The 24987-nt window shown below is 34.3% G+C and overlaps 2 protein-coding genes across 12 annotated transcripts; one reads left to right on the top strand and one right to left on the bottom strand.

Moving 5' to 3' along the window:
• Positions 1–747: 747 nt before the first annotated feature.
• PRMT7 (protein arginine methyltransferase 7) lies at positions 748–8237 on the bottom strand. 4 transcript variants are annotated; one of them, XM_020663933.2, is made up of 13 exons: positions 7540–8237; positions 6672–6906; positions 5820–5945; positions 5485–5649; positions 5282–5400; positions 4816–5194; positions 4189–4425; positions 3602–3675; positions 2655–2748; positions 2329–2505; positions 2057–2131; positions 1860–1956; positions 748–1254 (listed from the first exon to the last, which is right to left on the bottom strand). In XM_020663933.2, exons 1-13 carry the CDS (start codon positions 7860–7862, stop codon positions 1115–1117), a joined length of 2241 nt encoding a protein of 746 aa, XP_020519592.1. In that variant the 5' UTR covers positions 7863–8237; the 3' UTR covers positions 748–1114. The 4 variants fall into 4 exon arrangements, with proteins under 4 accessions (XP_020519592.1, XP_011621365.2, XP_020519593.1 ...); XM_011623063.3 differs by having other exon boundaries at positions 2329–2478; XM_020663934.2 differs by having other exon boundaries at positions 6672–6901; positions 7540–8230.
• Positions 8238–13733: 5496 nt separating this feature from the next.
• Positions 13734–24483, top strand: EMB2794 (Tetratricopeptide repeat (TPR)-like superfamily protein). Of its 8 annotated transcripts, none has more exons than XM_020663927.2 (6): positions 13778–16395; positions 16656–16786; positions 20586–20650; positions 22814–22942; positions 23033–23513; positions 23866–24483. In XM_020663927.2, the coding sequence occupies exon 1, from the start codon at positions 14097–14099 to the stop codon at positions 16368–16370; it is 2274 nt and encodes a 757-aa protein (XP_020519586.1). In that variant the 5' UTR covers positions 13778–14096; the 3' UTR covers positions 16371–16395; positions 16656–16786; positions 20586–20650; positions 22814–22942; positions 23033–23513; positions 23866–24483. The 8 variants fall into 8 exon arrangements, with proteins under 8 accessions (XP_020519589.1, XP_020519583.1, XP_020519586.1 ...); XM_020663926.2 differs by having other exon boundaries at positions 23862–24483; XM_020663925.2 differs by having other exon boundaries at positions 23831–24483.
• The last annotated feature ends 504 nt before the right edge of the window (positions 24484–24987 follow it).

The following is a 24987-nucleotide window of genomic DNA, read 5'->3' as shown; positions in this document are numbered from 1 at the left end:
ACCACAGACCTATAGGAGCCGTGGCGGTCCCCGTATAGTAGTTGCGTCAATTTTACGTGAAAAAAATATTGTCACGGACATGCTATAACTGTGACGGTCTTTAATCCACACCGTCCGAAAAAATCAAACAGCGCCGAACCTATGGGCGAAAATACTGCTTCGATAACAATCTCAACCACCAGCCCAGATTAAATATAGGCTCGATCCAATGGTCACGATTTCATTATATATTTGAATTTTCTTTTTTTTTTCTAGAAATCCAAATCACTTAAAATTTTGAAAAAACTAGGATAATCAAATAAAATAATAATAATAGTAATAATAATAGTAATAATAATAATTAAATAATTAAATAAATTAACCAAAATACCCTCAACTTTTTACAGGTATTTTGATTAATTTATATTTTATGAATTATTTTTTTATATTTTTATTAAGTGTGCTTGATGAGAAGATTGAATACCTAAAATTTCATGTGATTTGAATTTGTAAAAATAAAAATAAAAATTCAAATACGAAATAAGATCGTGATCGTCAGATCAGTCCAGATTCAATTTGGGCTGTTGGCTGAGATTGTGATCTAAACAACATGGCTGACTCTATCATTAAATATATCAAAACTTTCACCCACATTACAAAAGAAATCACACCAACAATGCAGCACAAAACTGTCAAAATTACTTCGTATCATATACATATGGGGGTTGGAGGCAAGGGGTTCAATCTACTTGATAGATTGCACCTGCATTAGCATTAACTCCATCTTATTATATCAGGCAAAATAATAAGAGACAAATTAAACTTGGATATACAAATAAATAAGGGAAACGCATCATACAACAATGGAGTAAAGTAAATGGTTACGAGATGGGGCATCAAAAGTCCGCGACGAGTCAATGATGGAGAACAACTGTACCCATGTGAATATCCCAATGTGCCCCTTATTGTTAATCTCCACCGTCTTGCCTTGACAATGGATGTTGGATGCCATTTTGGGTATTATATCCCGCACAAAATTGGTGTATGATAATGATTCTTCCCAAAGAAACAACCATATCATTTAGAGACCTGACCGGAGCAGGAACAATACCAGTTGGGTTTTTTAAAGCCCGATTCATGGCGAGGAAAAAGTGGGCTTCAAAATAAGTTCACCATTTGAGGGATCAAAGTATCCATCAACTTCTGCCCATGAGTACTCTCTCACTGAAACAGGCTTGCTGAGAAGCTTCACCCCTTGTTTCCAATATTTCCGAGCTTAAAAAGAAAGAAGAATTTCTCTAAGCCTCAAAATGAATCACCACAAATAAAAACATACACCAAGTAAAAAGAACGTTTGACTTTGCTAGAGCTGTTTGTGCCTCCATTGTTCATCGTCTCTTTCATATATTTCTTTATGGCCTAAATTAATTTTTCCAGATGTTTCTTAGAGAGGAACTGCTTGGAAGATTTTCAAATTTCAGTTTTTATCAAAAGTTCTCAAAAAATATCATAAAATTTGAAAATAAAAAGGATTCTATTATGCCACTATAAATTTCTATTTGAAAACCCAAAAATAAAGGGAAAAAATATAACATTTACCCCACATTTCTCAATTATGTTCTTCAATCAACTTATATTATCCTTACATTTTATAACTAAAACTATGTTTTTTAAGTTTGTAACATATTTCCCTCTTAATACCATGTTTATATTTAGGCATAGAATGTTATCAAAATAATCGGAGTCAATGGACTCCAAAGAATCTGTAAATAGTGATGAAAACATTAAAAAAATAAAAAAGAATTGCATGATCTTGCAGATTTTAGAAAAATTTCTACGTGCCTAGATTGCCATTAGAAATGAGCCCAAAGGTGGTTCACCTGGTCCAGTTGATATGACAATTGTGTTGCTTGAATCCATGACCCAATCAATCCAAAGTGCAAATCCATGACAAATTCCATTCTTGTTGAATTGAATCTGCATAAGTTGGATATCAAACTTAGGATATAACAAATTCAGTAGTTTATGACCGATGTATGAATAGAACCATAACGAAAAATAGGATTCAATCAGATACCTTGGTTTGCCCTGAACATTTTCTAATTGGCTCTAAGAAATTGAATTCCATAACTGTAAACACCTCAGCGAGTTCCTGAAAAGTACCCCACGTTGCAATTTCAACAAGGAGTTCCAAAGAGAGGCTTTCACCATTTCAAAGAAATTCATCACAAAATAAAAGTGAAAACTGAGCCTCAAATGTCTTCAGTAGTCTTTTTTAAGCAAAATTTTCTCAATCTAGAATTCTCTCAAACGACATTGTAGTCTTAATACCCTAAACCTTAATTTTACCTCAGTCTCGCCGCATTGCCAAATAAAAAAAGGAAGCCAGGGACCTTCCTCTGGCGCAGGTAAATCACCACAACCTCCTAAAGTCTTATTTACAACTGAATGATCAAACCCTTCAATGCTTCCAAGACATCGACGGCTTCTCCATAAATCCTGTATAATAAGGCCAGCCACAATACACTAAGAAATGCAAAATCAAAGGAAAAATATCAGGACAGCACCAGGAGCTCAAGCATTTATCATGCAGGTGGTCCAAAGAATTGAAATACCATCCTTATTTTTCCAAAACAAAACTTTCAGACTGGGTAGAACAAGGATAAGTAACTCACTGGAAGAAACATTGCACATGCTTTTAGGATTCCTTTACAGGGCATGATCACAGCATCTTTGGATAATATTGGATCCAATGTAGTCCTTTCCTTCCTTCACAAAAGAAGAAAAAATTCAATGCAAAATTATTTCCTCCCTGGCATTTGTAGAGCCAATGATAGAACCCAAAGGCAGTAGATAATATAAATAAAGCTAATCAACTTAGGAAGCAAGGTTCTTAATGCAACACATGCTCTTCTTTGCCAGTTCATGAGACTAATTTTTCTATATTCCACTTACTTCTCTATAAGCATGGAAATTTTTTCCACAATTGACATCATATTCAAGGGAAGGGAATCCCATTCTTGTTACGAATAGAACCTAAAAATTTGAGTCTTCATCTCATTTATCTCCAAGATAAGACGTAGAACAATGTTGGTCAATAAATGAATTGATGCTCTATATAAAATTATAGCCAAAGTTCATGACAATAGGAAAACTCATGCCTCTCATCAAAAGACCAAGATAAGCATTTCCATCGAAAAACATCAAAATTTGGTTCATGCCCATGGTGTCTCACAAGCAAATTGTATTCTACAATTCATAACGGTGAGCTGGTAGTCATCTACAAATTGATTTCGAAAAGACTCATAAGCATGTGGTCTACCATTATCTGGAATAATAATAAATGGATGAAATTGTGTAGAGTCCAGTCATGGGATTGTTATTTGTTCCCACTTGTTTGCTTTTTGCACCCTTGTTTCTGCTATTACCACTCAAATTTCCACTCATGTACATGCGCAAACAACAAAAACATGGGTGCAAACAACAGTTGCTTGCCAAGAGAACTGCATACTTTTTGTCCATAACTGATGGATTCTCCAGAAAATGCTTCATAGAATAGAAAGGCTCAAAACTTTCATGCTTGAATATTGGTTATTAATAAGAGAGATGCGCCTTTATTTACCAAAAGCGTAAATTCTGCCAAGGAAGACTCCCTTCATTTCCATTATAGAAAGGTTCAGCAACTAACAAGTCAACCTGCCAAGGACAATGTGAATTAACATCCACTCTCATTGTGAGAATCCAAATATTATAACATATTTCTAGGATCACCAGGATCTATCAAGAGAAATAGTCAAGGATGGAGAAGGACTAACACAAAACGGTACTGCGCAATGAACATTAGGCAATGGCCAACAACTTGGGAATGATCTTCAAATAATACAGATAAAATGACACAATTATAGATGTCTTTAAGGAATAGAAAAGTTTTAATAAATTAAGATGATACAAACTTGGAATCATTCATGCCCCTTTGAATAATGAACTATTACTTCTACGAATAAATATGAGACTAGAAACAAATGACGGGTTTCACTCCCTAACAACTTGATGTACAGATCCTTCCCATATATGCATGGTCATCTATCAAAAGAAGTGGAGGAACATTTGTTTCAGAGGACTCCAGGAATTGTGTAATTACATTTACAAGAGTAGCATATTTAAATTTCTAACAACTTTGACCGACCCACTTAACACGGATGGAATTACCTTTCTCTGATCAGTATCATCCATTGTCAGGCTAGAGGCCCTTTTGCCAAGAACTTTGACACGATCGATATCAATGCCATTAGCCTTTGCAACAGCATGTAAGTATTGGCTACCCTTCATGTGAAGTCCAGGAAGCATTGAAAGAACATTTGAACTTGTTGAAAGCGAGGCAGTAAGAATTGTCCAGAACACACTATCATCTGCAACAACACATAATGGGGAATTCTTTTTCTGCAACTGCATGAAAATCCACATCGGCTATTATGCAGGAGCTACACTGAATATAGAAAAATAAAAAACGGATACTGAACAGAATTTGGTATGAATATCAATAAACAATAACACTATTGAAACCAAGAGAAAAAAAAAAAATATGGAGAGCAAATTTAGAATAGTACGTTACTAGAAAATGGGAGCAATTGCAGCAAGAAAATATAATCCTCAGTAGTTAACCAATCTTCTCTAATCATTACTTCATTTTGCTCTTTCCCCCACCCCCTCCCCCCCCCACAAAAAAAATAAAGCCAAAAAAAAAAAAAAGGATGCATCACAGGAATATAAAAGAATCAGACAACATTTTGGAACAAATAAAATGGAATCCATCATATGATGATTTAATATACTCACTGCCTTTGTTGCAGTAGTTAACATGGAAAGTCTCCAATCTTGGTCACCATATATTGCAATCCTTTCCGGTGAGAGTACTAATGAATTGTCTCTAATATGAAAATTGCAAGGCCCCAACTCTTTACTTGGTACACTAATTTTCCTGAGATTATACCGAAAGCTAGTTTTTTCATGAATGGCTTGAATAAGAACTTGCTCATTCTTGGATACAGGCATACCCATCCTTGGACAGACCCAAACACACTGTTTCCAATGATCACACCAATCAGAAGCACCAGGAAAACCTCTGAGAACTTCTGGATTGTCACAAGATGAATTTATCCACGAGGGCGCTGTCGAATAGAAGATTGTTCCATCAGAATCTAACTGAAGCACCCACCTGAAAATAGGAAAAAATAAATCTGGCTTCTTATCATAAAGTATTGATAGAAGAAGCAGCTCCAGCTTTGTCAATAAGTGACCTTACCACGAAATAACGGCATGAACATTGCCGTCACAATTCACTTTTATCTTCACCTCATTCTCTGCATAGCTGTCAGGCCTTCTCCAAAAATCAAAAGTAAAAATCTTGTACGGTTCTGAAAGCTGGATCGGTATAGAATTGATAGTTAATAGAGAACCCACTTCCTTGAACAACAGATTCACCTCAGTTTTAGTTTCATTACTCACCGCTTTGATATCTTTAGATAATGGACTGCAATGAAATGGGTATTGTTGTGGTTTGACATAGATAGCTGTCTCTAATCCAGTGGGAACTAGATGAATATCATCTGAGGCAAGGGCTTCATTACTGTATAAATCATGCATCTTGTGTAGAAATGCACATTCAACTAACTGACAACACAAAAAGTAAGAATATAAAGTTATGAAGTCAAACTAAGAAAAAGTGTGCAACTGTGTAACTGAAACCAAAACGCACACAGAGAGGGACTTATATCAAGGGAAGCACAAGGATTAAAAGATAAATAAATAACCAATGTACTCTAATTGTAGTTCTAGTACACCTGGCCATAGATAGTAGCTCGGTATGGAACAGTTTGGGGATTTGATGTTAACAATGTATCATGCGCATGTTGCAGAGTTGGTATTAGTCCCTCACCAAGTAATTCTGAGTCCAATATCTCACTAACCTGTGCACATGATATGCATATTTGCTCATTAGCTAATCAAAATTCATTATAGTATACCTTGGTAAGGAATGAATTTCCGACTTTGAGTTTCATCATCAAATTTCCAAACATGGCCCTTGGCCGAGACGAGTAATGCAGCCAAGTCCAAGTGGACTCACCCGTGTCACGTACAACCAGAAAAAGGTCAAAAAAATGGTAAATGTTTTTTTAGAAATAGTTAAATATATGGATAAAATAAAAGAGGTAACAGAAAGCATTCAAAGACAAAAAAGATGAAAAATATCCATAAAATATGGATTATCAAAAAAATTTGATTTAGATTTTGAATATTTCAGAAAAATATTTTAAAAAAGGAAAACATAAGAAAGTTCTCAAATCACCTTAAAAACTACCAAAATCATCTAAATACTTATTACAAACATAGCGTGTCCCGATTTTTCTACATTTTTTCTATTTTTTATAATTTTTACAACATTTACAAGTGTGGGGTGAATTGCAATGGAACTTGCCCCTACTCGGCCTTGACCATAGGGCGAGTCCAACTAACTCACTTGAGTCCGAGTGGATTCATGTTAGTCTGGAATGCTGATACCACCCATGTCACAATTTTTTTCCCGCACATTGTGATTTAATGAATGCCATAAAAACAAATGTGATTCACCAGAAAAAGAAAATGCAATAACCAAGTTCAAATTTACACAAGACGCAAAGGCCAATCTTCCTTACTAATATATTTGCACGTAAACGGATGTCTACACCAACTTCCAATTCATCGGAACGTTTGTGAATAACACGTATTTGATTCTCCATACCGTTGGCACGCAATACTTTCTTCATCAATTTCACCATTGGAAGATAAGCTTCACAAGCTGTTACCATTCCATGTGTTGAGCTAAATTCTGATTTGTCCAATTCATGCATTGCCTTTGATGCCATCATCGACAGCAAACCAGTTCCTGCTCTGTGCCAACATTGCTTGAGTTAATGAATAGGGTATCACAAAACAACGATAACAGCGTTTCAACAAAGTATGCTATGAAGTGAAGAATCTCACAAGGGTACTGTAAACATTATCTTTATACAGAGGACACATAAATATCGTAGGAAAAACTGTTTTGTCGAAAAAAGGTCCTTGAATTGCGAAATCAAGATTAGTAATCTTTGCTAAAGAAATGTAGTAAACTTGAATGAACTACTCCTACTCATGTGAGTGGAATGCCAAACAGAATTACATTGCAAACAAATGAAAATTGATAATAAAGAATATAATTAACAATCAAACATATGCATTTAAACTTTAAACAATCCACACACCACAGTAATATTAATGGTGGGAGTGATGTTATTCACAGTTAACCAAGTTGATAGAAGTCTAATAGATACTAATCAGAAAAGCAAATTTTCATTGTAGATAAACAAGAGAATGCATGTTTTCTATTTTCAGGAAAATTCCAAGCGATTTCTAGACTGCCCATGTTTTATGCCTAGAGAAAAACACCAAGAAAACCCATAAAGAGAAAGAAGAATATGAGTCACAAAAACTAAGCGTACAGAGAAAACACTTTACAAAACACACCATAGAGAGAGAGAGTACCCAATATCGAGAACATGGCAAGGCCTGGTAATGGTCTTCTTGATAGCTTCATGAAAAGCCCTGTTCCTACGAGAATCGTTGAGCATATCGAGATACGAAGTCGAAGAAAGGAGAGACTTTGGTTCTTCTTCCTCTTCAGCTTCTGAAACAACAACCCACTCTATGTTTCCACTCAAAGGATCCATTTTTAGCTGGAAAACCCGCTTGCTTTCATGACCCATCTTCAAGGTCTTATTGTGGTAGCTTCTTCTGAAAGACACAGATGAAAATAACTTTCCCCAAGCAGGAGAAAAAACCTTCTGATGGAAAGTTACCAAAGCCATGAAAGAGAGAGAATGGGAACAATGGTTAACGGCATGCCGAGAGCCATTGTTTAGAGAGAGAAAGTTGGGGGTGGAGGTATGAGAGTGGGAAAAGGGAAGATGGAATGGGTCAAATGGAGGTCGGTCTTTTTGAGGAGCATTTTGTCGAGAGAGAAAGTTAGGGTACCAAAGAATGAGAAGGGGGCTGTAGATCTTGAGCCTACAGGGCAGTAGCAGGCCATTATACCCTGTAACAGGGGCCACGATAATATCAGATAGGAGATTTGAGGGCGGCAACCGGAAAGTTTCTCGTTAAACTTTAAAAATGGTTAAAATCAAGTAGATCTATGCACATATGAAAATCACGAAAATTGATTGTCTAGATAATGTGTCGTAAGATGCATTATTTTTGAGATTTAATATTTATTTTTATTTATTTTTTATTTTTTTCATATTCATATATCTCATTATCTTGATGATCAATTAGAGGGTTTTTCAACATTAAGCAAACCTTTTTTGATGAATTTTTGTGCAGATATGTAATTCTACATTTTAAGGTGGCAACCTTATATAAATTTTTTCTTTTATAAAAAATTTCCCATTTTATAGAAATTTAAAGCTAGAAATTAAAATAATATTTTTTTTCTTTAAATTTTTTTAAAAAAAATATGTAAAAATTCTAATTTTTTAAAAGGTACAGTTGGCATGCAGATGCATATGTCGCTGTAAAGATAAGGTGCACCTTCAATTTTTATCATGGTATATAATTTTGATGTAAAATGTTTTTAGGATTATCTCAATATCTATTTTTATATCTAATTATAAATTTTTAAATTTCAAAAATGGTTAAAATCAAATAGATCTATAAACATATGAAAATCTTGAAAATGGACGGTGTAGATGATAGTTGTAAAATGCACTATTTATGAGACTTAAAATATTTTTATTTTTCATGATCATACATTTCGATGTCGAGATGATCAATCAAAGGGTTTTTCAACATTAAAACTACCTTTTTCGATGGTTTTTTAGGTGCATATATAGTTCCACATTATAAGGTTGCACCTTTATATAAACTTTTTCCCTTTTTAAAAGGATGAAGTTGTTATTAGGCCTAGGCTTTACGAAAATAAAATAAACCCTCACATCAAATCTTCATCCAAAAAGCACTTTCGGCATCCAAAATCTTTATGATGGCTCTAAAATTAATTTCCAATATCGACAATAAATTTGAAACACCAAAAAATAGTATAAGATCTTGCGGATATGTTAACAATTATTTTTAGGACAAAATTGATGGTTTGGATGATTTGTTGCAATATATACTAATTTTAGAATTTAAAATCTTAATTTTTTGCACAACCATAATGTTCAAGCTGAGATGATTAATTTAAAAGTTATTCAACACTTGAATTGCAATTTTTTATGAGTTGTGAGGTGAGGCTTTACTTATTTTGATAGGGTTGTAGCCCCATCAAGCTATTTTTCCTTTTTATAAAGATATTAAAATAATCATAGTTTTTTAAATTAATATAAATATTTTTTGGAAAGTCTCTGTTACATATCACGTGGATGGTGGAAGGGTGTACAAAGCACACCCGACTAAATATTGCTACATCCAATTGCCACAAAAGAGTTTTGTAGTTTATTTTGAAATTTTTATTTAAAAATAATAGTTATCTAGAATTTAGTTATAGATATATTTTTATGGGAAAAGTTTATATAGAGCCGAGGCTTTAAACCATCAAATTGGAGTCTACTTCAAAAATTTCACTAGTTTTGATGCCCAAATATCCTCAAATTGATCATCTCGACATCAAGATGCATGGATATGAGAAAAAAATAGACTTCAAGTTTTGGAAATAGTGTATTTTATAACACATTTTTAGACCAACAATTTTCAAGATTTTAAAGTTTTCATACACCTGTCGATCTGGACTATTTTTGAAGCTTTAAACTTTATAAATAAAGGTGAAAATATATTTTAAGGCTATCACAAAGATTTTCAATATTGAAACCATATTTCTGAACATTATTTGAAGGCAAGCTCTAATTTGATTGTTTAGAGCCTAGGCAGTATACAAACCACATCCTATTTTTATATGGTGAATCAAAACAATATTATAAAAATATTTTGAGCAAAATAGTTGACCAAAAATACCCTTTAATCATTTCAAGGGTATTCTAGTTGACTTTTTTTGTATAAAATAGTTTTTATTATTTTAATTTTATGTGCTGTATAAAATTCACCTATACTCAAATTTTTAAATAAATATTATTTTTTAATAAAAATAAAATAAAATATAGAAATTTTGCTGGCCATTGGATGAGAGTAGGTTAATCTGAAGCATTCAGGTGTCCATAACATGTGGGCACAATATCATCCCATATATTTTTTTATTTTTCAAAATAAAATGAAAAATACTTCTTCTCCATATTCATAGTTTTAATGCCTTCATTTTCAAACTTTAACATTCCTCCTTGTCATTCATTCAGATATTTCCTTCACTGTTCACATCGTTCATAGTTTATTGAAATCTTTCTGTATTCCCAAAAATAAAAAGTTCAAGGTTAAAGTAAGGTGCATCTCAAAAATCCTCTTTAGAAGGGAGTGTTTCAATGTTGAAGTAAGGGTTTTTTTTGCAACATAACAACCTCTTTTGAGGTTTGATCCACCCCACCAATTTAATTTTTTAAATACTAATCTAGTATAAACCTATATTTCATGATTAAGCTAACCTAAGGTATGACTTCGGGGAAATTTAATTACATATCACCTCCCTTATTTAAACTTTTTTAATAATACCCTTGTTTAAATTATACATGTCTATTTGAACCATATGATATAAATAGATGTAGTTTCAGTCATAATGTCACAAGTTTTCCTCTATCTGTAAGATCTTATTAGACAAATTTGAGTAATGTGTTTTTTATTACTTTTTATAGACCACATTTACACTAATTTTGGAACGTGCCATAGGAGCACTGTAAAAAGTGCTGAGAAATTACTTATGATAAAATAAAGTGACTAAAATACCCCTAAAAGTCATATTTATTATTAATATTGTAAGTTAAAATCATGCAAAGTGCATATTTTTTGGATACTATATTAGGGATTGTACACAATGAGACCATTTACCTTTGTTACAAATGGGTCACAATTACTTCTGGCCATTATATGTCACATTTGATAGCTTGGAGTGCATCACGAAATTTGAGATTTTTTTTAAAAAAATTTGAGTCTAATAATAATACTCTTATAACCACCCAATTTAAAATTTAACAGACAATAGTGATTGTAACTTCTTTATATCAAAAGTTAATATTTGTATACTTGCTTAATATAGTAAAGTATAAATAACATATGTTATATATTTAGGTGCATTTTATATAATATTGCAAGCTTACTTTGTATAGATATAGCTGTAGTGCTCTATACCATCTATTTTAGTTAAGTTATACGTATTTTATGATCATATAAAAAAATAACACTTATTTTAAGAGAGCATTAAGTATACACCATTCAAACAAAATAGACGATGTGGGATTATCGTAATCTTATTTCTACAAGTAAAGTTGTTACTTTAATTAAATTTTGTTCCTATTTGTTTTATGATTGTAAATTATATAATATTGCAACTTTACTTGTAGAAGTAAAATTGTGATGTTATGTACCATTCATTTTAATTGAACTACATAGATTTGACATATTTTTTATAACAATACCAAAAAATGACATGTATTTTAAGATAGTATCTTACCTACACCATCCAAGCGGCATGTCTTAGGACAATGTCATATCCAACTAACAAGTCCTTTAAAACGATACAAAAAAGTGACATGTCTTTTAAGATAGAAGAACGTCGGTCAAACAAGGATAGACGGAATCAAACCGTAACTTTTCAATAACAACCCCATACATTTTAACTATTTAAAAAATTTCATCTATTTGATATAATACGGTATAGGAAAAGCATATAATAGATAAAATACATAACAGGATCGTTTATCTTTGGTATAAGGTGGTCACAGTTAATCTTGACCATTGGATGTGAAATTGGGTGGATGCATTTATTTCATTGACTAAGCTCAAAGTTCAAAACAAATTTTATTGAACTTCGTGACACATCCAAACAATCAGATTTCACATTGAATAGTTATAAGTAATGGTGTCTTCCTTGTACCAAAGGTAGATAGTCTCAATATATACAATCCCCTATAGTATATGCAAATATTTTATTTAATATTTTTTTGGAATATCAAATCCATGATTGGTCGATCTGGAATTAGCCAATAGTAGGCGGGTGATGTAGCCCATTGGTCAATGTGGTTTAGTTCTAGCCTCTCTGCCCTTGTATAAATTATACATGGCTCCCATCTCTAAGGTATCCGATCTAAATAGACGGTTGGGATATTTTCAATCACAATAGCACATCTTATTCTTTAATCGTTTGATCACATTTGAACGACTATGAATAGTCTATTTTTAATTAATATTTATAAATAGTCTTGACATAAAATTTGTGACATGCTTCTGTTCTTGCGAGTGCACCCAAAAAATATACATTAGTATCTCCAATAAAATAAAGCGACTAACTCCTTAAAGTTATGGAGGTATAATATTTTATATTTTATTTTATTAAAAACATTTTCGTACATTCTTTTTAAATGCACCAATAAGAATAAGGCACATCCCAAATTTTGTCTATTGTTAAGATAATCTATGAAAGCTATAAACATAGAAAAATTAGGCTACCAGATATAGCTAATTGGCAGTCAGATCACACGACTGCAAGAGGGGACATGTACATGGTTGATCATGGGTAGATACCCATCGAAAGTGCCCTTATTTGTAGGAGTTTTTAGACCCTCAATTTTTTTGAAGGGATAGATTTGAGAATCATAAAATGATTTTTTTTTTTTAAAAATAATCATCTAGTAATGTTTATGTAGTTCTAAAAATTTTAGATAAAAAAATAATTCTGTCTAAATAAGTGTTTTGGGTGAGGGAGTAGATACACAATATGTTCCCACAATAACCTAATGGACCCGTTTCCTATGAGGCCAAGCCTGCATACATAGAAATAAGGGCCTCTTAATAAATCTATTTTTGAGATGGATTTTAAGATTTAATTTTTAGGACATGTAATCTCTAACACAGAGATCATGAATATGAAAAAATAAATAAATTTTAAAAACTAAAAATAATAATTCTAGTAAGAAAACATTTGGACCGTTAGTTTCCCTTGTTTTTAGATGAAATACCAACTTGAATCCATCTTTAGGATTGATGCTTTACACTTTATGGACTCCATATGTAGAAATGTGATCCAGCCCGTATAAAACCATTTTCCTAACATAATATAAATTCTTAAAGGAAAAGTTTATATAAGGTTACAACTTTAAAATGTAGAATTACAGATGCACCTCAAAAATCCATCAGAAAAAGTTGTTTTAATGTTGAAAAACCCTCATCTCGATATCGAGATGAATGAATACAAAAAACAAGACTTAGAGTCTCAAAAATAATACATCTTGCAACACATTATCTAGACCGTCCATTTTTAAGATTTTTATATATTTATAGATCTACTTGATTTTAACCATATATTGAGTTTACAATTTTATAATTAGACATAATAATAAATTTTTAAATAATCTTAAAAATATTTTACACCAATAAAATTTAAAAAAACGCCTTAATTAAATTATTTAAGGTTGCAACCTTTTAGAAACCACACCCATTCCTAAATCCAAAATCTATAACACTAAAAAAGGATCCCGGAAGGGATAACTCATACAAATCTATGTGTCCGTAGAATCTGTCCTAATTAATTGCCCTTTTTCGTTTTTTGAAGTTTATACCCTTTTCTTTTTTGTTTTTCCTTTTACGCGGGACTAGCTTCTTCTTCCCTGTAAACCCTACCAAAACCCATGCTCTGCTCTTCCACTATAAGAAGCCTTTTAAATCACAAACCCTAGAATTTTCCTTCTTCTCCTTAACCAGAGGCCATGATAATGTGCTGTTATTTCATTGTGTTCAAAACCCTAGAAATTGCAATGCACTTGAAGTGGGGAAAAAAGCAAAAAGATCAGTCTTTTCTAGTTGGATCTTTTTGAAAATGAATCCGAGTAGTCCTGGACGCTTAACTAGCCGTTTCTCCTCTCCTAATTTTTTTAAAGCTTCGTCCTTTGTAGGGCCTGAAAGTGAGTAATGGAGGTATTCTTGTGCTGGTCCTGAAAGTGAGTAAAACCATGGTTTTTCGCCGCCTGGTTTTGGTGAGATACAATTTTGTGGTTAGTAATTATTTTCTGAACCTTAATCCTTATTCTTTTGCATTCGTGGGTTTTGTTCCTAAACCCAGAATAGTTACAGCATATACTGGAACTCAGAGATTGATAGAGTTTAGCTCTTATTCTTTGAAAACCAATTCTAACCCGTTGAATTTATCAACTGATATAGACAAAGAGTTATTGATCAAAATAATTGAAGAAGAGCATTGGGATGACCCAAGAATCAAGGTTCTATTAGGTTCAGTTTTAGCACCAATTCATTTAAGTCATTTTTTAGTAAAATTAAGAGATGAGGCACCATTAGCACTCAAACTTTTCAACTGGTTCAGCAATCAAACTGGGTTTCAGCATACTATTGAATCTCGCTGTATAATTGTTCACATATTATTTAAGGCTAGAATGTACCGCAATGCCCATGAGAATATCAGGACTATGCTCACTCTGAACCCTATCCAACTATCAGATATTGATGTCTTTGATATATTAAGATCAACCCAAAGAATGATTGGTACAAACCCAATGGTTTTTGATGCTTTTTTTGGAGTTCTAATAGAAGAAGGCTTACTGGAAGAGGCAACTGACTGCTATTATAGGATGCGGAAGTTCAGGATTTATCCCAAGGCTCGATCGTGCAGTAATCTTCTCTATAAGCTTTCAAAATCATCTAGAGGTGATATGTCGAGAAAGATATTTGTGGATATGATTGCTGCTCGAATAACTCCCACCGTTTTTACTTATAACATAGTTATTGATGTTATGTGCAAAGAGGGGGATTTAAGGACTGCAAGAGCCATGTTATTGCAGATGAAAGAAATGGGTTGTTCCCCTGATATTGTCACTTACAACACCTTAATTAATGGCTATGGGAAATTGGGTCAATTGGTAGAAGCGACCCATGCTTTTAGTGAGTTGAAGGAGGTGGGCATTAAGCCGGATGCAATAACTTACAATGCCCTTATAGACTGTCATTGCAAATATAATGAGTTGTGCAAAGCTTTTGGTTTTTTTGGTGAGATGAGGAGGAATGGGGTGAAACCCAATGTGGTTACTTTTAGCACCTTAATTGATGCTTTGTGCAAGGAAGGGATGATGAGAGAAGCGATTAAGTTCTTTGTGGATATGAGAGTATTTGGACTTCTTCCTAATGAATTTACTTATACTTGTTTGATAGATGGGTATTGTAAAGCAGGTAATCTGTTTGAAGCCCTAAAATTGGTTGATGAAATGGTTCTAGTTGGGCTTAATCTGAACGTGGTGACATATGCTGCCTTAGTCGATAGGCTATGTAAGGAGGGAAAGGTACTAGAAGCCGAAGAAGTTTTTAGGGCAATGCTCAAGTCCAATGTGGCTCCTAATTGTCTAATTTATACTTCCCTCATTTATGGGCATTTCAAGAATAAGAATATGGAGTTGGCTATGAAACTTTTCAATGAAATGAGAGGAAAAGGCATGAAGCCTGATGTGTCATCCTATGGAACAGTTATATGGGGACTCTCTGAACATGGGGAGCTAGAAGAAGCTATGATTACTTTGGGATCAATGGAAGAGATCAATCTGAAGCCTAATGAAGTAATTTATACCTCTCTTATGGATGCATTTTTTAAGGCTAAAAAGGCCCAAGAGGCTTTGAAACTTCTACACAAGATGTTAGATTTGGGCATCGTTCCATCCATTGTAACTTATGGTGCATTGATTGATGGGTTGTGCAAGGAAGGTTCAATTAGGGAAGCAACGTACCATTTTGAGAGGATGAAAGATTTGGGTTTGGTGCCAAACGCCCTTGCATACACTGCTCTCATCGATGGGCTTTGCAAAAGTAACTGCTTGGAAGAAGCTGAAAAGCTATTTCAGGAAATGATGGAGAAAGGTGTAGCTCCTGATAAAGTGGCTTATACTTCTCTGGTGCATGGCAATGTGAAGCACGGAAATCTTCAGGGGGCTTTTAGCCTTCGTGATAGAATGATTGAAAATGGTATTGAGGTGGATCTTCATACATACACATCCTTGATATGGGGACTCTGTGAAGAGGATCTAATGGAAGAAGCAAAGGGTTTGCTGGGTGAGATGATTGGCAAGGGTGTTAGTCCAGATATATTCGTTTATAATTGCCTGATAAACAAATATTGCAAACTAGGGAATATGGTGGAAGTCTATGAGTTGCAGGGTGAAATGAGGAGGAGGGGATTGGTTCCTAGTAATGGTGGTTCTACTATGCCTGATGAAGGGATGGGGTAATGTCTACTTCATGATCTGTGTTGAGGTGCCTACTCAATCGAACTTAATCTCGCGTCTTGCTTATTTTATTTTATTTTCTCTTTTATAGCAATCTCTCTCTCTCTCTCTCTCTCTTTCTCTCCCTCTCTCTTTCTCTCCCTCTCTCTTTCTATCTGTCTCTTTCCCCCCTCTCCTTTTGTTTTGTGTTTCTTAAACTTTCTATAACTAGTGCTTTGAGACAAAAAATGGGACTGGGTGTTTCCTTGGCATACTCTTGATTTTACATTAAATAATTATTATTTGCAGGTTTTGGTTAATACGCACGTGAGTGGTATGTTGGCATTTTTGTGTTGAGCAAATTCGGTTCAGCTTTGAGGGACAAAATCTACCCTTGTTCAACTGGCACATACATTCATGGGATGATAGCCTCTTCTCAGGTACTTCCCTGATTTTCCTATAGATGAACTTGTTTTAACTTGCTTCACTGATCCTGAAATTCTATCCACTGTGTTTGGATTAGATTTGAATCATTAACTGTATCTCAACATCCTCATCATCATCATCATCTGCATCTGAGCCTTATCCCAACAATTTTGGGTTGGCTATATGAATCAGCTGTATCTCAACATCCTTGTTTTAAAAAGTTGACTATTTTTTTATTTTTAACTATGGAAAAGGACATATTTTCTTTTCAATATAAAAACTAAGCTTCTATTTTGTAGCCAGGCATGGTTGAAGGCCTTCATCACAACCATCGTCAAGGATACAAATTCTGAAAAGAAATTGCATTCTTCATTGGAAGCTTTTGGCTGCTTTCACTAGTTCTATTATGTGTTAACAGAAATGCAATTGTGATGATGATTATTTCTCTCACAAACTTGCATTCTCGCCATGGTTGCATATGTTTTGTACAGGTTATGTGTAGCTTAAGGTGTGCTTTTCAGTTTATATAATCACGTTGCGTGTTTCTTGTTTGGAAAGTATTCCACAATTCATTGGAGTAGCATGTAGTACTGTCTGCACTCCATAGGGACATCACCATTTTTCCCCAATGACAGATGGTTGAGATTAACTGTACATCGTGCATGTTCCATTAGGTCTAAAAAATGGTTAACTCCATTGTTTGTCTCAGGAATGAATGGAGGACGCGCCTTTGGAGTTTGTTGTAGCTTTTCACCTTGGCATGTGTGTTATATCAAATTTGGCTACATAATTTTCAAGCCGACGTTTAGCATTGTAAACTTTTTGGATAATTGTAAAAAATTTAATATTCAAAATAATATTTCAAACTCTAGAAAGCTGCAGTCGAGGGCCAGAAGTAAAATTTTGCCGCTTCAGATTGAATATTGGATAGACAAAGATTATGTTTTTGAAATTTCAGAACAGAAACATTGGTAATTTTCATGAATTTTATTTTATATTTGGACTTTTTTTTTTCCCTATTTACAGTAAATGTGGACCAAATTTCGGCTAATTTTGGTATGGGATTCATTTCATTTTGTTCTTATACACACTAAAACATGTCATGTTGGTAGTTGGTGTTCATGTTCTACATATGTATTGGGCCTTTTCAAATTCCTGTTTATTCTTGTATCTCTACTCTGGTCGAGCCCATTCTTCTATTGGATCAAAATTTTGTGTTTCCCGACTTTCATGCCTCTAGATGAATGACGGAACAGATTTTCTTATGAGCAGCATTTTTTTTTTTCCTTTTCTGCTTGTATTGTAAAGAATTTCATTAAGTGAGAGAAATAATTGAATATTGCAGTGTGAAGAATTGACTATTGCAGTGTTTTTATTCCTAGCTGTTTAATTTCTGGACATTAGGATAGGTTAAGAGAGAGTGGCTCCCAGTAAACTCGAACAAGAATGCTAGTAGGTCTTTGCTTGGTCTTTTATTGGATAACCTTATGGACCTGAACTTGCCTTCCTAGTTGTTGTGAAAATTAATTGCAAAGAGAGACAATTGAGTCATTCTTAGGGCCCCAATAATTAAAGAGAGGTGTGATTAAGTTGTGATCTTGCTAATTAAAATGGCCAAGTTTTGAAGGAAAGAGTTACAAGAGGAATGTTATGAGTCCGTTTCACTTCGGCGAATCAGCTGAAGTCTTTGGCTTTAGCTCCAAGGGGAAGTGAAGCGAATCGCACCCCTGGTATTTTGAAAAAGTTGCTAGTATTTCAAATATAAATATTTATAATTTGGTAAATCATCTCTAAAATATAGAGATTTTTGGAAAAAGTTCATTTTAGTCAAAATTTTTGAAAATCGACTTTATACATGGAAATATTTTAAAGACTTATGTTTTAAATTTTAAATTTTTATTTTTAAAAAAAATTCTCTCAAAGAATTATTCTGAAGAGCCGAAGCACTTCTCTTTTCCAGCCATAGCGAAGAGCCATCCAAAGCATTGAATATGAAGACAATGTTACTACCCCCTCCCCTCCTCTTCTGTTTCATTCTCATTATTCTTTGGTTGCAGTGAGGAAAAATTGAAATGGCAGTCCACGGAAGATTTAGTTTATAGCGGAACGATGAATACTAAAACAACCAAGTTAATAGTGAAAAATGAAAAGAGAAAAATGAGGGAGGCAGGTTAATATGTCTTCCATCTTGAGGACTGTTGCCTGCTTTTTTAGGCCTAAAAAGTAAATTCTATGAAATGGAGAGAGATGAAAAATCTAAAGCTAATGGGCTAATGAAGTTAGTGTGGTTTGGTTGACTCTGACCCCAAAATCGCTCCTCATCTGGCCCAGGTAATTTAATTAAAGAAAAAAAAACATATATCTGCATTCTAAGACTGGTCTAATTCTTCCCTCACCACTGAACACAGACTGATCATTTCATGAATGATTATTGTCCATCTTGAGGCTTGGAAATAACAAATTAATTGTTCCTGGATGGCATGAAACTGATGAATGGGTCTAGTGGCTGAGTTCTCACAAGAGTCATAGCTAGTCAATTTGAAATATGCCCTATGTCTGCTCTTTACTATTTAGGATACTATTCCTTAGCTGTTTAATCACTGTAACGGACCGTAGCCCGGTGCTGGTCCTGCCTAAGCAGGGCCCCGGAAGGGGTGGCCTGGAAATGGTCCTAACCTTTGGCTAATGCACAAAGTGGCTGCTCTCAGGACTCAAAACCCACACTCTTGCGCTGGCTACCCGAGCCTTTTACCATCACATCAAGTGACGGCACTGTAATGTTATTAATTGCTCGCCATGTTATTAAGTCCAAATTACATAGAATTACAAAATAGATATTTATTTGAGAACATACTTTGTGAATGAGTCGTTCAAGGCTTTGGGTTTTCCCATCCAGTTGATCTTATTTGGACGGAAATTGGAAAATTTTCAATTTGAGCCTGACTAACTTCAGCCCAAGTGAACCATCTCAACTGATCATTCCTCTCTGGAATATGGAATAATGGTCTTTAGTCTGTTGAATGTATTTCTTCTCATTGTCAAAGAGTATTATCAATTTATCATATATGAAACTTTAACTTGGAGGAATTTGGGTATATCCCCTGAAGAATATGGCTTGTGTTAAATGAGTTTCTTACTGATAGTCAGCAATGGGACCACTTATTGACATTTATTGAGCAACCAAGCTAAGGATATCATTAAGGGGACTTCTAGGAAGCTAAAAGTGCAGCCAAGTTTTAGGTCACTTCCATATTTTCTGTCCTGGTTAATTGAGCTACTTTATTGAGACTTAGGATCGCTTTGCTTATAACAATAGAGTATTTGTCCTCTTATTTATTCAGATGTTAGAAGCTAGAATGATTGGAATGTTTAATTGCTTTTGGGCGAGACAGATTTTTATCTACAAGTATTGTAATTGGCCATATGTTTACAGTTTTTTAAATTGCCCCTTATTGTTGGATGGCTTCTTTTCACTTAGGATTATATTTTTATTCCTCTTCGTGCTTCCTCTTTTGACATACAACATATTGTTATCCATATTGACAATTTTGCTGGCGCTTCCTTGTTATTCCTGTTGAACAAATTGCAACTGTCAAGATCTTTGTAGGAGTAATGAACATTATCCGTAGGTATGCTGGACTTTTCAGGTAGCTAATATACTAATTTTGATTAGAAACTGAAACTGATTTTTTTATGATGACAATAAAAAAAGTACTTTGGGTTAGTTGAGCAACTGTATATAAACGATGGTATGGTAAATTCCAAGGTTTTCAGTGCTTATTGATACTTCTCGTTGCTATTATTTCCTTACAGTGAATCACATGCTGAATGTGGGGCAAAACTTGTTGCAAAAAGGTGCTCCAGGAGTCCCAGAATAGGTATTGCTTCTTGAGTGCATCGGCATGTCATTTTCTCCCTTGTCTGAATGTTATGTCCATAGACTTTGTTGGTTACTTCATTTCAAAGCAGAAAATAAGTGACTTGCAGTAATTTCTCCAAAAACTTTGCTTTCCTCAAGCAGGTAAAGTAGAGTGGTTCCCTTTTCTCCAAGTGAACCAGCTCAACTGATCATTCCCCTCTGGGAATATGGAATGATAGCCTTGTCTCTGTTTAATGAACTTCTTCTCATGGTCAAAGAAATATTATCATGTATGGAACTTTATCCCCTGAAGAATATCATTTATTGTAAATGAGTTTCTTACTAATGGTCCAACTAGAGGACCACAACATATTGATATGTATGGAGATTCCAACCAAGCTAGGGATATCATTAAGGAGAGTAGGGGGAAAAAACATAAACAGCTAAGAGTGCTGCCAAGCTTTAGGTCACTTCCATATTGGTTCGTGTCCTGATTGGTTGAGCTGCTATAATTGGAACTAGGGATTGCTTTGTTGAGAAACATATAATGCATGTTATCTTATTTTATGCATATGGTCAAAACTAGAATCATGGGAATGTTTAATTGTTTTTGGGAGAAACAGGTTTTTGTTTATAAATATGGTTGTAGTCATAGGTCAATAGTTTCTTAAATTACCCCTTGTTGCCATCTTTTTCACATTGCCTTCTCTGTTTTTATTCCTCTTTGTGCTCTCTCTTTTGATGTACACCATATTGTTATCTAATTCGACATTCCACAAGCAGTTCCTTGTTATTCCTACTGAGCACATTGCGACTGATCTTTGGACCTAATGGACATTATATTATAGGTATGATGAAACCTTTTGGACAGTTAGTATACTATTTTTTTAGGAAGTCATTTTTTTAAAATGATTATGAGAAAATACTTCAGGTTAGTTGGGCAACTGTATATAGAGGGCACTATGACAAATTCCAAGGTTTTTGGTGTTTTTGAGAGTTTTCATTGCTGTTGTTTCCTTGCTGTGAATCACATGCTGAATGTGGGGCAAAATTTGTTGAAAAAAGATGCACCTGGAGCCCCAGAATATACGTGTTGATTATGCATCAGCATGTTCATATTCTTCGTTCTTCCTTCTCTGAAATTTATGTCCATGGATTTTTGTTGGTTAGTTCATTTTCAAGCCAGACAATAATTGACCGATAGTAACTTGTCTGAGAACCTTGCTTCCTCAAGCAGGTAAATTAGGGTGATTGAAGAATAGTGAAGGCTTTGATGCAATATTTAAAACTGTTTTTCTTTTCATGGATAATAAATTTCCAAAATGACCCTTGTGGTGGTTAGTGGTAATTTTTAATCTAAAACAAACATCTTCCAATAAAGTTTGTATTTAGAAAACCTGGATGACCCATGTGGTTTATAATTGGGCCTTGTTCTTCTCATCCCTGGAACACCTCTAATCGGTTCAACATTTCATTTGTTGCTTCCACAAAATGATGTTCTTGGTGAGTCCTTTAGGTGATGAGTCCAAGTCTCTCGGATCCTAAGATCAGGAGTTAAGAGCTAGTTGAAAGCCATAATTATGTTGAAAGCCAAAATTATTTCCTACTTTTATTTTTTGATAATTATAATAGTGGACTACTGATGGAACAAAAGTTTTTTTTTTTTTTTTGAATAAGGAACAGAAGGTTTATCCTTTTCACACTTATTTAGTCTAGACATAATATTAATTTGGACTTTCATTGTTAATATATTCTTCATGCATAAATTAGTAATTTTAAAATTTCATATTCAAGAAAGGATTCCATAAAGATCTATTAATAACGAGAAGGAAGTATGGTTTCCATTGTCCTGGATTGAAGCGTAATTCCCCCAAATAGAATTAAAAGATCTATTCTTGCTTCCACTAAATTTCAGTCCAAAACTTCCACTAAGCATCATTAGATAGGGTTCATCTATGTACTTGGCAAGTAAAAAAGGGGCTCGATCCTTTTAAGCTTTCCTGTTAGACTACAACTTAAATATTTGAAAACTTCAGGAGAAAATAGTCATTGTTCTTTTTGGATACTTGGACTAGAGATTAGGGATTAGGTTCAAAAATGCTAAAATCTCAATGACACACCTTCTGCTGGAGAGAGAGAGAGAGTCTTTTCAAGTATATTTACACGTTCGGTCATCTTCCAGGTTGGGCTCCCATCAACCTCCTATGAACAGTGTTGATCCCCTCCATCTCCATCACCTATCTCTTCCCTATATTACAAGTTAGCTCAGCCTCCAATTTGTGAATACCAAAGACAGGACTTGGACCAAAAGGTTTGCTTTTTTTGCACCCCCGACCCCAATGGAACAGGACATTGCAAATGTGGATGACATTCTCATCCGTCTCTTGGAAAATTTGTGCAGGTGGAGAAAAATGAAGTATGTCTTTAGGACCACTGGGGTTCATAGAAGAAAGTTACTGGACAAATTGAAGCCATTAAGCATGGGCCAATGAACTCAACAAGACCTGTACTCGATGAACCATGAATTTCTTGCAAGTAAATGATTTGCTCTGATGGTGGAAGAGAACATGGGGGTGCTACCATTTGGTTTTGTCCAAAAACTTTGGTATCTATCATCACACAGCAACTGATTGTCTTCTTTGCCAGCCATACAGTTGACGAGAAAAGGGCTCAGCCGCTTTAGATAAATGCAAAATGCTGCTTATTTTGGTATTTTGCATTACTAAGGGTGGAAAGTGTGTGACTCCGCCTCTCAAACCACTGACTATTGACCAAGACCACTATCACAGACATTTCACCCCAGAGTTCGTTCTAGAAATGCTCCTGAATGCAAAAACTGTTCCAAGTTCAAAGCCTATCGCAGAACTACCCCAGGAGAAAAGGTTTCAATTTGACTGTCCAAAATCTACTTTCAAAACTCTGGACAAAAATATTGCTCAAGAAATCCATATTCAAAGTCTGAAAATTTGTTATACGCATTCTCATACACTGCTCTTTCATGCTAAGTTTAAATAAATGGTTCAACTACCCCATGAATTGCTGATACGAACCAAACTTGGAAAGATTGATGTTTGGATTATCTAAATAAAAGATACAAAGAAAATGAAATCATACAGGGTTTTGAAGCTATAATTTAGTCCGAACACCTGTATTGAACCTTGGGGTTTCAAATTGTCATGTTGTTGAATACCTTTTGCAGGAAATAATTAGTTAAATCTCTTGACTCCTAGACAGGCTCTCCATCTCAGCATACTTACAAGTTCTAGTTTGGCCACAATGCCCAAGTCCACAGTCTCAACCATTAGGCATCTTACTTCAGTGGAGATGAAATAACGATGCGAAAGGGGATTATTACAATAATGCAAGGCATTGCTGCAAACCAAACTGTTATTCTTGATGAAGCGCAAATGGCCAGATGAAGGAGAAAATTCAGGGGAGATAGTTGAGGCAGGTGTCTGATATGGCATCTAGGGTGCAGCTTGACAGTGTTATCTATTAACTATGATAATTATGACCTGGACAACAAGGTCGATTCTACAATATTTCTATATGACTGAGGACAAGGTCAATTTGAAGGGGGAGGGAATGTTGTGATGTCACCTTATTTCTTTCATTTTCTACTGGTATTTCAATTTAGGAGATTAAGAGGATATAAAGTTATGACCGATTACTTCGGGAGATAGGAAAGATAAGGTTTGGTAGTTTAGAAGGAACTAAACAAAGATTTCCTTTGGGTTGTCATTCGATTAGTTTGCTTTCTATTTCTTTGGCAGAAATTGGATCATAAAAGATACCTTATGAACTCATTTGAGAGGACAATGAAGATCTTATTTTCTAGGCTTTAGGGTTTAACCCATTGGAGGTCTTCTGTCCCCCTTGAAGTGGGCTCGTCTCTCATTTCTTCTACTATTATCGTTTACTTTTAGTTCGAAAACTCCTTATCATATTGCCACGAAAGGACATATATAATAGGGATCAAGCTTAAGGGTGCCTGCAAAATGGTCCATAATTTTCACTTTTCTCCTTTTGGAACTTTTAATCGAACTTTTATTAATAATTTTTCAATTGAATTGTAACTGAACATGTAACTAAGAATTTGCAATTGCCTTAAATTACAAAGTCATAAGTGGTGGAATAAGACATTAACACAACTTTTTAACAAAGAAATCGATTTTTGGGAAATTTTAAGATACATACAAAATATCTCCAACATGAGGAGATCTTCTCTTTACCTTTCTTTGCAAGATATTTTTAATACTGTAGTTTGTGCTCAAATGCGTCGTCAGTTTTGCAAGAAACCTAGAAGTTACGAAGTTATACTAAAAAATATAGATTACTATGGTAAAATATCACTAA

This window comes from Amborella trichopoda, chromosome 13 (assembly GCF_054954075.1).
Source record: "Amborella trichopoda isolate Santa Cruz 75 chromosome 13, AtrichopodaSantaCruz75HAP2 v2.0, whole genome shotgun sequence".
In the NCBI taxonomy this organism is placed as follows: Eukaryota; Viridiplantae; Streptophyta; class Magnoliopsida; order Amborellales; family Amborellaceae; genus Amborella; species Amborella trichopoda.
The sequence above is the reverse complement of the archived record's forward strand: the minus strand, read 5'-3'. Positions and strand labels throughout refer to the sequence as shown.

Bases quoted from the DNA above. Each gene is read 5' to 3' on its own strand.
- EMB2794 (XM_020663924.2), top strand. From the start codon at position 14,097: ATGGTTTTTCGCCGCCTGGTTTTGGTGAGATACAATTTTGTGGTTAGT.
- PRMT7 (XM_020663933.2), bottom strand. From the start codon at position 7,862: ATGGCTTTGGTAACTTTCCATCAGAAGGTTTTTTCTCCTGCTTGGGGA. The intron at 5,650-5,819 runs GTGTACTAGAAC...TTGTGTTGTCAG, and splicing joins GAGCTACTATCTATGGCCAG to TTAGTTGAATGTGCATTTCT. The intron at 5,401-5,484 runs GTGAGTAATGAA...ATACCGATCCAG, and splicing joins TATCTAAAGATATCAAAGCG to CTTTCAGAACCGTACAAGAT.